The sequence below is a fragment of the Polypterus senegalus genome, chromosome 5 (genome assembly GCF_016835505.1).
Source record: "Polypterus senegalus isolate Bchr_013 chromosome 5, ASM1683550v1, whole genome shotgun sequence".
NCBI classification, from domain to species: Eukaryota; Metazoa; Chordata; class Cladistia; order Polypteriformes; family Polypteridae; genus Polypterus; species Polypterus senegalus.
The window spans coordinates 109,106,919-109,121,165 of NC_053158.1; the positions used below are offsets into that span (position 1 = coordinate 109,106,919).

Consider the following 14,247-nt stretch of genomic DNA (forward strand, 5'->3'; position numbering starts at 1 on the left):
CCCAATATTTAAAATTTGGGGTAGGAAATACATATTTTTACATATTAATTTGCCACAGGAATTGGCTGTTTGCTCCAAAAATACAGTGATAATATTCTGTGAACCAGTCACTGAAATCAATGTGCATTAGTTGCCTTGTAGATGTATGGTTTGGCTACTACTTTTAGAAACATCAAAAGAAGAATAGTTTTAAAACCTTAAACTGTCAACAGTTGTGCTCATTCCTGATGTGATTTTAGAAATATGTCTATTTTAATTGTAATAACATTTTGAATCTGCTTGTAGTGATTGTAGGTATGCTAGCATCATTTTGCTTTCCACTTCAATTGTATGGTTTGCTGATCCTGATTTGGAGAAGGTTAATTAAAATTTTCCACACTGATTTAAAACTCGTTCCCAAAAATCGTATTGTCTGATAAAATTAATTGTTCTGTAATGTGCAACTATAATGTAGCCGGTGTGTTTTATGTGGACCAACACCAAACAAATGCCAAACAATATTAAATAACCCAAAAAAAAACTTAAATGACTCGTGTCACATAATTTATATGTCACAAATGCAGTTGCATGTACATCATCCTAGAGTACATATTGGTTAAAATATTGTTAAATAAACCACTTCTAGAAAATACTCATGACCAGCTAGGGAGTACTGTCACTTTCATGTAGGGCCATCTTAACAGCATTATAGGCCCCCGGGCAAAACAGTGCACTGGGGCCCCTACTTACACAACCACTCAGCCCATCACAACATACATAGATTAGTGGCAACTGGCCAGTGTTCCCATGTATTAAGACGGCCCTGCTTTCATGGTGCTTCATATCATATCGGCATTGCAGAGTGTGTTCTGGGGGAGGTGACCAATTAGGAAAGAATTAGGAAAGAAAAGCGACGGAAAACATTATCAGGTGAACAATATGCCTCCTATTTGTACCTCTTATGGTACTTCAGGAAGCAGATGGTCAATTCAGTTGTGCAGTCATAAGCCCAATCCTATTGAATACACTTCTCAGCAGTTCACGAGAGACTGTGACAGAAGTGTTGTATTTTGGCCAAAATATTGTTAAATAAATGTATTTGCAACATTGTGAGCACTCAATTGAACATCTGCCATATGGATTATGTAATGTGAGTAAGCTGAGCATTTGTTTTCAGTGAATGTTTTGATATTGTTTGCTGCTTTTTCAGTGTTGGTTCCCATAGAAGCCTATTGTGTCAAGAACTTTACCTCCATTTTCCATAAAAATATGAGATTAAAATTTTTTCTCTGCCCTTAGAACAAATAACACAGGGTAAGTAAAAGGTGAAAAAATATACATCAAAGTTTTAATGATTCATACAACATAGTATGTTTCTGTGAAAATGTTCTTTGATCTCATAATTACCTTTATCTTTATGTAGATTCAGGCATGTCATTCTTGCCCAGCCTTCAGAAGCTGCAGCATCTCAACTTATCAGCTTGCTGCAAGCTGACTGATAATTGTCTACAGTATATCAAAGGTGAGAAGCAATTCTGATTGGACATAAAGAGTAAATTTTCCTGGTTTATACAATTATTTGTTTTAATTAATTAAATATGTTTCTGCTGTTTGATTGTGGTTAGTTTTGTATTTTGTCTTTTTTATAAGAGGCTAGTCTCATATTAAGAGTGTTTGACAATTACATAATTAAGACACTGCTTAATTCTGACTCTGTACCTGTTAACCTTAAGTGCTGGCATGTTTTTGAGCCTCAGTGAACATTTTAAGGAACCACATTGTTTGCCTTTTATGGATTTCAGATTGTTTTTGGTTTGGTCTTTGCCTTGTTTTGTTTAGCTGAAGATTAGGTGGACAGAAATACAGAAATGTAGGAATGTTTACTCTACTCTGCAACTCCATATGATAAACAGTCGTGTACAAACATGATGAAAAAGGTGGTTAAGCTTGCAGAATTAAAGTATCAAAATTAATAAATTCCTAAACTTTACAAAAATGTCTCATAAGAGAGAGAACCTGTAAAACTCTCGCTGTGAGCAAAAGGAGAATTCTGAATTTTATAAAGAAAAAATGGATTTAACAAAAAGAGAGAAACAAAGCAAATATGTTCTAAAGAGAAAGATTTGCCAAAAGGCAACCCAAGCAACCAAGACCCAATACATATATTCCAAAGTCAAATCCATTAAACAGACAAGAAAATTCAGAAAGCATAAAAAACAAGAAATGGCAATAATGACAAAGATTCAAATACTAACTCAGTGATACACTACTGAGTGTTTTCAGGCTTCTCCAAAGGGGTCTACACTAGGAGTGTGCGATATGCGTTGTCTACAGTAATTTTTTAATTGTTGTTTTAAAGATGTACGGCCTGAAATTATCAAGTATGTCATTCACTTTGCAAAAAACAATCCAAAACATGCTTCTTTGTCTGTGTTGTTTTGTCATCAGTGTGAGCCTCTCCCAATGTTCATTGTGTTAACTGTGAGAGGAGGAATTGTACTGACAGAGTTTGAGCACTCAAATGTTTTTCTGTTTTAACGTTTCAGCCTGTTAATAATAATCATTAACAGAGAAAGGAGTTCAGTGTGGTTTTAGTGCCGCTTCGTGGCTGTTAACACAAAGTGGAACATTGTGAGTCACAATGCAGAATCTTTGGAGGTTAACTGGATTCAAAGGCAGAGCGCAGCAGTACAGTGCATGCAGTAAACACTGGTTACAATGGGATAACTTAAAGTCACATGCAATCACATTCACTTTCTTTCCTCCCTCTAACTGCTTGATCACCTTAATTTTTGTTTCAAGATCAGTTGCCTTTTTTCTGTAATTGTAAAACAAATATAACTGAATGTATTCGAAAACCACTACAGGTAATAAAGGGAGATTGAGACGAATGAATTATGTCATATGGAGCTGACATGGCGAAAACTTTCATTCCTCTATAAAATGTAATTTAAGTATGTCAAAGATGTTGGGCGAAAAAAAAAGAATTTGTTCAAACAAATTATATAATTTGTTAGAATGGATTTTTATTTCTGTTAGAAGCATAAGCCTATCAGTTATGTTTTATTTCAGAAGCTGTCTTGGATTGGGGTCCATTCCAAAGCACATTTTTTTCTTTCATTATTTAAAACACTTGCACAGATCCCTGCCTCCTCGTCTCACTCCATCCTGTCTCTTATGGCTGCAGATATTGGAGCAGGTTATGACACAAGGGAAGGAGAAAAAAAAAGTCATTTAACAAGTATTGCCAAAAAAAACCCCACAGGAATTCAGAGGAGGCAAGTCTCTGGCCATTAAAAAAAAAAAATGCTGCTTGATGATACCTGAGGTGGATAGTGACGTAAATCTACTTGAGTGGTGGAAAACAAGATGTATATTTCCACAAATTGGGGAAACTTGCAAAAATGTACCTGTGCATCCCAGCCACAAGCAGCTCTGCTGAGAGGGCTTTCAGCGCCGGAAAAAAAGTTGTAACATGTAACCGTGCTGCTTTATGGACAGACTGGTATTTCTGTCATACAACTTGAAGTTTCCTTAATAGATTTTTATAATTGTTTTATTTTTTCTGATATCTTTTTTGCAATATTGGACAGAACTTTAAGTTAGTAATTTGTTTAAAAATGTTACGGGTTTGGATTTTTTTTGTATCTTGGTGCAATAAATATATGACAGAACCTGTTTACAAATGCTACATTTGTATTTTATTCATGTGCAGTATTATTCTGAACTTTGGATTTTTACACTGTCGTACTGTATGTTAGATATTTGTTTTTGCTTGTAGGCTGCACAATTCACCTTATAGCAGAGCAGTTTATTTTTATCCAGACTGTAATGTTCATGCCCTACACTTTAATAATGATTAGTATTTTATTCTCTTTGGATTCGTAATAGTTTTGTTGGCCGTAGTGCATTTTTTTGTGTAAATCCTCTAGGCCACTTTAAAATGGTTTACTCATACTTGCAGTGTTTGATGTCAGTAATACTTTAACTGGTGATTTTAATGTTTTTGTATTATTTTATTTCAGTTTTAAGTAAATGAATATCACCCGTTTTACTTAACTGTTGTTTCCATTAATTTAATTAGTAAGTTACAATTAATATCTTATTATCAAGACCAAGCTTAGAGCAATAATACTTTTACAAACACGTATTTTAATGGATACAAAATATCATCTAATTATTGTTAAAGTCCCAGAAAATATTGAGATACAATTTTTTGCCAGTATTGCACACACCTGGTCTACACCCACAAAGCAATGGATTGGTAGCACATTTAAAGTTACAGTACATCATTAACAAATTATGAACACTAACAGAAATAAAATAAAAAAACAAAAAAATAACTCAAACTTAAAAAAATAATGATAGAAAGGAAAATAAACACAAGCCAGGGCGTAAACTCTGGCTGTGACAGAACAGTTACTGCAACCTTGAACTTGAAGATGCTTTATTTATAATATTCATTCTTCACTTTGCCCCTTGTTTTGTAGTCTGTATATTTATGTATCAGGGTATAGTGAAAAGTTGATCTTTTTTGTGTCATTTTCTTAGCTACAGTTTTAGCATCAGTTTACATAGATTTGGGGTGTAGACAACATAATACACAATGCATTTATTAATTTATGTATAATCTCAGATACTTGGTACCTAAGATTATTGATAAGTGTATTATTGCAATTGAGACTTTGCTGATGTGTACCAGACCGATCTACCAAATACAGTATTTTGGAACCCCATCAATTTACATCTGGCTCTCATTGCCATTTTTCTACTGCGGATACTTGTATGCTTGGTGTGATGCTTCTTTCATTAATTTTCTTTTCTTTATGTTTTGAATGGGTATGTCTCATTTAAGGAATTATTTGGTGGCGTATAATATTTTGCCAGTTTTATTACCTAGCTTTTTATGTTCAATGCTGTGTATGTTATTTTTATGACCTTTTATACTTTTGTTAATTTTACAGCTTTTCTTTTCCAAATAAATAGTTTTATACTGAGAGGTCTAAAGCCTAAAGAAACATTTTAAACATCATTGTAAAATGGTGTTAAAATTTAATTAAAAATTTAAAGGTACATCAGAAATTACTCAAAAAAGCACTAAGACAGCTCAGGTGAGATAGTATCGTGTCTATTCAGGTTATGTATTCTTAGGAGCTTTGAAAAGTGTGAAATGTTGGTGTGAAATGTTGTTTTCATGAGGGCTATGAAGTTCTTTTTCTTAGTAAACCCTTGGATTTGATTTCTAAGCTCTTGAATTGGTTATTAGTTTTAATTTATTTAACCCTTAACTACTCACACTATTTCTCATCTCATAAGTACCTGCATGGTGTACTTTATACACCAGTGTTAAAATGGCCATTTATATGCTTGCTGTCAGGTTTTAATTTAAAATATTTCAATAATTTTGAATTGTACATATTTTTTATGTAATTTAATACCATATTGCTGAATAGTATGACACAGTCTAGAACTATCTGAAAATAAACCTGATCCACTTCTCCAGTGCTCATTTGTCACCGGTCACACTTCATCCATTGCACGATTTGCACATGTATCACATTTCACTTCAGTTGTTGAATGTTCTTTGCAGACAAAGTCATTACAAGAAGAACATCTCATTGTTGTCATACGTAATGCTGCCGGTAGGTTCAAGAAAAAGAACGCTGGACAAAAATAATTGAGATTGGTGTACAAAATACACCAGTGCAAGTAGTTAAGGGTTAAGATCAGTTTTTTCTCCCATGCTCATCTATTCAGTATCTCTTTGCATGATGTTGCATCGGTAGTCTATGGAGTTGTACTACAATTACTAAGAATTAACCATCTAATAAATTGACTTTTCCATTTAATTCTATTAAACTATCTGTAAGTATTACCCACACTATAAGTACCAACAGTTTTAAGAGCTGTAGACCATTGTTTCTTACTCTTTATGGCTTTGGGACCCAGTTTCACCTTTTCAAGTTCTCTGATAACCCACAGACAGCAATCAAAGAACCTCTCCCCCTTGATGAAACAAGCACAATTAGAGAGGGTGAAATGTATCATGCAGCGCTGTCTTCAGCAAATCTCGGTAGCCTACAACAATATTTAAAATATTTTCCTAATGTGCATGTGACCTTGTTGAGAAACACTGCTATAGACTACAGTTGAAGTGTATGTAAACTTGTCACCCACTGGAATTGTGATTTAGTCAATAAAAAGTGAAATACTCTATCTGTGAAAACTGTTGGAAAGAACTAGTTTTGTGCTGCACAAAGTAGATGTCATAAATGATATACTAAATTTATAATTTGTTAGTTTTAAATCTGTGGAGGGGTTATAACTTGAGTTTTAAAGAAATCACCCTAAGTGTATGTAAACTTCTGACTTCAACTGTATCTGTTTGTGCTAAAGTGTTTCCAGTGTCATCGAGTCCCAGTAATATTTAACTTACTGTATTTTGGCAGTAGAACACACTGTATATTTCTTTGTCCAGGATTCTTGGCTTTTTCTTTGCACCAGGTGTTTTTTGTCCCTGGGCAAATGTTATTTTCGCAGGAGTTGTGAGACTAATTGGGTTTGTTAGTAGGTTTGTCTACTCTCACACCTCAAGATTAACACACACACAGATACACACATGGATATCCGAATCACTCAGTTATACAAGTGATGCCCAACTGTCATTCACTCTGTAAGAAAGGCATATAATGAAAAGGGTGCGGAGGCAATTACCAACCAAAGGGATCTTAAGTCTGCCACATTTGTTCTTGCTGTTCCCTTGATAACCCTGCAAAGATTAGAGGGAATGGTATGAGACTATAAATTTAATGGCTGTATCGCAGCTACTTATGGAGGTTTCATTCTGTAACGGCCGACCCCTTATTCCCAGCCGGCAGCTACACCTCCAAGACCTGTGGCCTGGATAATTGACTGAGAAACCTTTCCTGTCAAGCCGTACTCCTACACAGATAAACTTTCCCCACAATCGACGGTTTGAAATGCAAAGACAATAAGCAGAATGTAAAATTAATCAGGAATGAATGTATTAAATGGGACAAGACACGCCACAAGACAAATGCACACTCAAATATTCCTCCACCCCAACAATCCCCAAAGCAAAACTGACAATATATATATATAAATCCCCTCCCTTGTCCACGTAACATATACCACACACCACACAAACGACAAATGACTGGTAAACAGAATGATCATGAACTTGAGTCCGATACGTGATTAAATGTCCTGAATACGGGTACTGATTAATGGCGATTGTAATGTTTGTATTTCCCGGCGTTTGGAACAACCTCACCGTGATTCCTCGGCGTGCGGCGAATGATGATTCGACCCCGGGGTCTTCAGCGGCAAGCAGGTTGAAAGGCAGTCCGGATGAATGAAAAACAAACTGGATGAAAGCGCAATGGAATGAAACGGCAGGCAGGTTGTAATCGTGAATGCGATATTGGTTGTACTCCTTCTCTCTCACTCGTGCTGGTCCTCCCCTCATCTCCTCCTCTTCTTCTTAAATAGTCCGTGACGGCAGTAATTGATTGATTGATCTACAGGTGTTTTCCAGATTAGTGATTGTGAACTCCTCCCATCATCCGTCCTCCTTTACGGGGACAACATTAACTGATACACATACACGCAGTCAATGGGACAATGAAAACGAGACACACACAGCACTGACATTTAAACACTATGTGGCACCGCTACATTTCTCCTTGGTAAACTTTCAGATAACCTTCTCTTCTTTGTTACATCATTCTACCCATCTGGGTGCCGACTTGGCAGTGCATTTTTCTGTGGCTTTATGGAGCTGTTTAGCCGTCACCAAAACTAAATCACTGTTCTCACAATTGTACACATTTATGATGTCTATTAGTGCTGGGCTGTTTGACCAAAATTCTATATCACGTCATTGTACAAAATTATACCGGTTTTGTGGTATTCAACTGTATTTTTTTTCCCATGCATGAGTGGATGTTAACCACATTTTCCACTGCATTTACTGCAGTAGACTGGCTAAAATAACCTATTCCACTGTCATGATAATTTTACATTGTACAAAAAAACATTTTAATGCGCACACAAATATTAATAAAGGTTTGCATGGCCCCATAAAGTGATAGTTTTCAAGGGGGTGGCACTAATAAAGAGAAGGAATCACATTGCATGACAGTTTCAGTCAAAATATAGAACCTTATAATTGAACAAATTTTGCAAACACATTTTCAACCATCCAGAGAGGCATTTAGACTTACTAAAATATCCAGTGATGCTTGTCAAAAGTTGTATTGCGCTGAACATGTCTTAGAAAAGGATTAAATAGTAAATATTTTTTGTAAACCACTACACTTTCTGTTAATGTTAACAATATCTGTCCACTGACACTGTAATGGCATTGGTTATCTCGATCCATCGCTTGCTTTGTTTGTCCTAGGCAGTACCTCTAGCAAACGCGTCTACAACTGACGTCTGACTCGAGTGTCCTCTAGCTTTTTCAGTTTTACCCAAGGATGTGGAGGGTGCCAATCTTGGTTCCATACATTTATGGTACGCCAAAGCATGTTTGCGGCTAAGGTGGTGCAGCAAATTGCTCATGTTGCAGCCTCCAGTGACAACTTTAGCTTGACAGCATTTTAGCATTTTTTGATACTTTTAAAACCAAAGTATCTCCAGACAACAGATACGGCTCCTTTTTTCGACAAAGTTCTTCTGTGTCATCATGTTCAACTTTATCACCTTCTGCAGCTTCAGTTTCAGAAGGTTCTCTGTCCATTTTCACTGCTGAATACCCAAAATTGCCACACAGGGAGATCAGCAACCAGGCATCTACCACATCCATTTCTTCCAGTTGGGGCCGCAAAAAGTTTTCTAGCATTTCAATGTAACATTCTGAAGTGACTGTGACCTTTGCTTCCCCCGCCCCCTCAAAAAAGTAAGGGCCTACAATGCCAAATTCTGCATCGGTGCACCAAACTGTAACACGCTCACTGTGCTGGGGTCTCTGATGAAGTTCATGAGGGTTGGTTTAAGCCCAATAGTGAATGTTTTGCTTATTTATGCAACCATTCAAATGGAAATGTGCCTCATTGCTTCACATGACGATAGTGTCTAGGAGACTGCAAAATTGATGCCTTGCAGTTTGGATGTTTTCAGGCATTCGTATAGTCTGAGGATGGCCTGGAGATTTTCTGTTCAATGTTGTACCCATCTTTCTAAATTTAGCCACCCACTGAAGAGTTGTTTTCCTATTTGGGACATCACCGTTAGTAGGAATGCTGAAGTACATTTGGAAGGCTTGTTGCATAGTTTTGATGGATTAGTTGTTTTTGAAGAATGCTTCGACAGTGAAAGCATGGTGTGCACTGGAACAAGGCGTGTTGCTGACTGAAAACTACAAGGGATCGCCTTTGGAAGGATCCACACCCCCAACCCACTCGGCTGCTTCTGCCTCACGCAGTGACCTTGAGAAATGTGGTACTTCATTTTGGCTCACACCTTAATAGTAATAATAAGAACAGCTCCTTACTCAAAGTGCTACATGCAGGGTGAACCTAGGATCAAACAGGCAAAGTCATGATTATGAAGCAGTAGTTCTTACCCCTGCACCAGCTGAACATATTTCTGAGAGACAGCTGCATTTAGACTGTGAAACATACTGTAAATACACACATGCATGCAAAGGTCTTTATTTCGTATTGATTGATATTTGGGTTTCAGTTTTCACATTTTGGCAGTAACATGTGAATTGAACCATTTTTTCCATCAGTTTTATTCTTGAATAAAAGCACACTTGTTTTGTTATATATTTTGTAAAAATGTTTGATATTTGGACTTCACACATTATACACTTCATTCAACATTTTGTTATTACTACAAACCGGATTCCAAAAAAGTTGGGACACTAAACAAATTGTGAATTAAAACTGAATGCAATGATGTGGAGATGGCAAATGTCAATATTTTATTTGTAATAGAACGTAGATGACAGATCAAATGTTTAATCCAAGTAAGTGTATCATTTTAAAGGAAAAATATGTTGATTCAAAATTTCACGGTGTCAACAAATTCCAAAAAAGTTGGGACAAGTAGCAATAAGAGGCTGGAAAAAGTTAATTTGAGCATAACGAAAAGCTGGAAGACCAATTAACACTAATTAGGTCAATTAATCCAAAAAAGTAGGGACAAGTAGCAATAAGCTACTTGAATCATCAACTGTGCATAACATCATCCGAAGATTCAGAGAATCTGGAACAATCTCTATGCGTAAGGGTCAAGGCTGTAAAACCATACTGGATGCCCGTGATCTCCGGGCCCTTAAACGACACTGCACCACAAACAGGAATGCTACTGTAAAGGAAATCACAGAATGGGCTCAGGAATACTTCCAGAAACCATTGTGAGTGAACACAATCCACCCTGCCATCCGCCGTTGCCAGCTGAAACTCTACAGTGCAAAGAAGAAGCCATTTCTAAGCAAGATCCACAAGCTCAGGCGTTGTCACTGGGCCAGGGATCATTTAAAATGGAGTGTGGCAAAATCGAAGACTGTTCTGTGATCAGACGAGTCACGATTCGAAGTTCTTTTTGGAAATCTGGGACGCCATCTGGACCAAACAGGACAAGGACAACCCAAGTTGTTATCAACGCTCAGTTCAGAAGCCTGCATCTCTGATGGTATGGGGTTGCATGAGTGCGTGTGGCATGGGCAGCTTGCATGTCTGGAAAGGCACCATTAATGCAGAAAAATATATTCAGGTTCTAGAACAACATATGCTCCCATCCAGACGTCATCTCTTTCAAGGAAGACCCTGCATTTTTCAACAAGATAATGCCAGACCACATTCTGCATCAATCACAACATCATGGCTGCGTAGGAGAAGGATCCGGGTACTGAAACGGCCAGTCTGCAGTCCAGATCTTTCACCTATAGAGAACATTTGGCGCATCATAAAGAGGAAGGTGCGACAAAGAAGGCCCAAGACGATTGAACAGTTAGAGGCCTGTATTAGACAAGAATGGGAGAGCATTCCTATTTCTAAACTTGAGAAACTGGTCTCCTTGGTCCCCAGGCGTCTGTTGAGTGTTGTAAGAAGAAGGGGAGATGCCACACAGTGGTGAAAATGGCCTTGTCCCAACTTTTTTGGGATTTGTTGACACCATGAAATTCTGAATCAACATATTTTTCCTTTAAAATGATACATTTTCTCAGTTTAAACTATTGTTCCATGATTTATGTTCTATTCTGAATAAAATATTAGAAGTTGGCACCTCCACATCATTGCATTCAGTTTTTATTCACGATTTGTATAGTGTCCCAACTTTTTTGGAATCCGGTTTCATATTAACATATGAAAAAAAAACCTGTTTTAGTTATGTGTTCTTTTCGTGCCTCACCATTTCCTGTCATTCTACATTAACACAGATCATTGTAGACATGGAACACACATAAAATGTGTATATTCCAAATAACAATATATAATTTTGCTATACAGTCGCAGAAACCACACCCCCAGATAAACAGACTTCAGCTGTGAGAAGTTTGTTGCTGACTTCTGCTGCCTCACTGGGGGATTACATAGCAGGCTGCCTGCCTGTAGCCAGCTGACACATTTGCAAAACAAAGGTGCTTATCGGTTTGCAATTGGTGCAATGATGAGGAGCTGCGAGTAAAATTAAGGTGGCCCAGCCTTACAAGTATTTTAACAGACTTCAGGGATTTGATTGAGTTTGACGTTTGAGGCACCACTGTGTACACTTTTTAAATAAAGTGCTTAATATGAAAAATAGATCTTTTTTCCAGTAAAATATTTTGGAGACCTTGAAATTGTATACTTAGTCAATGTCGAATGTGTAACTTTTTCAGCACTAATTAATCATCAGAATAATTGGCAGATTACTTAATTACCAATATAATTGATAATGACAACACTGAATTAATTTATGTGCATACTACATGGAAGTTTTGTATTTTATGCAGAATATAGTTTAAATGTGTATAGTGTTGTAGGTGTATAAATGTGGATTTGATTTATAAAAATAAATTGATGTAATAATCAGGTGTAATAATTACCTGATAATCTTCTGAAAATAAATTGAGGAGAAACACAAAGCATGTAGCACACCGTAATTATAACCATCACATAAAAATTAAGGAAATTAAACTGAATGTTAAATAAGGTAGTGGGCACAGGAATGGATGGTTAGAACAGAGTTCATGGGACAAATGCAGGGTAGCATAATGTTCAATCAAATCTCCAGAGAAAAGGTGTTCGTTGAATATACAGTGCATCCGGAAAGTATTCACAGCGCATCACTTTTTCCACATTTTGTTATGTTACAGCCTTATTCCAAAATGGATTAAATTAATTTTTTTCCTCAGAATTCTACACACAACACCCTATAATGACCACGTGAAAAAGTTTACTTGAGATATTTGCAAATTTATTAAAAATAAAAAAGCTGAGAAATCACATGTACATAAGTATTCACAGCCTTTGCTCAATACTTTGTCGATGCACTTTTGGTAGCAATTACAGCCTCCAGTCTTTTTGAATATGATGTCACAAGCTTGGCACACCTATCTTAGGCCAGTTTCGCCCATTCCTCTTTGCAGCACCTCTCAAACTCCATCAGGTTGGATGGGAAGCGTCGGTGTACAGCCATTTTAAGATCTCTCCGGAGATGTTCAATCGGATTCAAGTCTGGGCTCTGGCTGGGCCACTCAAGGACATTCACAGAGTTGTCCTGAAGCCACTCCTTTGATATCTTGGCTGTGTGCTTAGGGTTGTTATCCTGCTGAAAGATGAACCGTCGCCACATTGTGAGGTCAAGAGCGCTCTGGAGCAGGTTTTCATCCAGGATGTGTCTGTACATTGCTGCAGTCATCTTTCCCTTTATCCTGACTAGTCTCCCAGTTCCTGCCACTGAAAAACATCCCCACAGCATGATGCTGCCACCACCATGCTTCACTGTAGGGATGGTATTGGCCTGGTGATGAGTGGTGCCTGGTTTCCTCCAAACGTGACGCCTGGCATTCACACCAAAGAGTTCAATCTTTGTCTCATCAGACCAGAGAATTTTGTTTCTCATGGTCTGAGAGTCCTTCAGGTGCCTTTTGGCAAACTCCAGGCGGGCTGCCATGTGCCTTTTACTAAGGAGTGGCTTCCGTCTGGCCACTCTACCATACAGGCCTGATTGGTGGATTGCTGCAGAGATGGTTGTCTTTCTGGAAGGTTCTCCTGTCTCCACAGATGAGCTCTGACAGAGTGACCATCGGGTTCTTGGTCACCTCCCTGACTAAGGCCCTTCTCCCCCGATTGCTCAGTTTAGATGGCCGGCCAGCTCTAGGAAGAGTCCTGGTGGTTTTGAACTTCTTCCACTTACGGATGATGGAGGCCACTGTGCTCATTGGGACCTTCAAAGCAGCAGAATTTTTTCTTTAACCGTCCCCAGATTTGTGCCTCGAGACAGTCCTGTCTCGGAGGTCTACAGACAATTCCTTTGACTTCATGCTTGGTTTGTGCTCTGACATGAATTGTCAACTGGGAACCTTATATAGACAGGTGTGTGCCTTTCCAAATCATGTCCAATCAACTGAATTTACCACAGGTGAAATCCAATTAAGCTGCAGAAACATCTCAAGGATGATAAGGGGAAACAGGATGCACCTGATCTCAATTTTGAGCTTCATGGCAAAGGCTGTGAATACTTATGTACATGTGCTTTGTCGATTTTTTTATTTTTATTAAATTTGCAAAAACCTCAAGTAAACTTTTTTCATGTTGTTATTATGGGGTGTTGTATGTAGAATTCTGAGGAAAAAAAGGAATTTAATCCATTTTGGAATAAGGCTGTAAAATAACAAAATGAAAATACTTTCCAGATGCACTGTAGACATAATTATGTTGCAAAAAATTCTGTCTTCCTTATTTTTTAAGAATCCATCTGTAATGCAGTTATTTCTTTGATTCAATTTCCGATTGCAAAATAATCATAACATTGGGAAAAGTTGAGTTAGCAGGGTTACAAAGGGCAGTGAAAAACAGGTAGTATAGTACGGTACAAAATGATGAAAATGTTGGATATTTGATACAGGCTTTGAAAGGTTTTATGCTCTGATCAAAAGGAGCTGAACTATATGAGCTATGATAAATTTGGTGAAGGTTTTAAGGTACAGTGGGTTCAAAGCAGGTACCCCTAACTTTTTGGAGCAGTTTTCTTTAATACAAACCAAACTGTGTTTCAGACAGAGGCAAGATATGCTGCATATTTGCATTA

At 37.4% G+C, this 14,247-nt stretch overlaps 1 protein-coding gene across 2 annotated transcripts in view; it reads left to right on the forward strand.

Annotated features, from left to right (window-relative positions):
- Positions 1-14,247, forward strand: part of si:ch73-173p19.1 — a 154,827-nt gene that overhangs the window by 116,672 nt on the left and 23,908 nt on the right. For both annotated transcript variants that reach the window (XM_039753220.1, XM_039753222.1), the window contains exon 11: positions 1,403-1,501. In XM_039753220.1, coding sequence (XP_039609154.1) covers positions 1,403-1,501 — 99 coding nt within the window. The remainder of the gene's footprint in view (positions 1-1,402; positions 1,502-14,247) is intronic.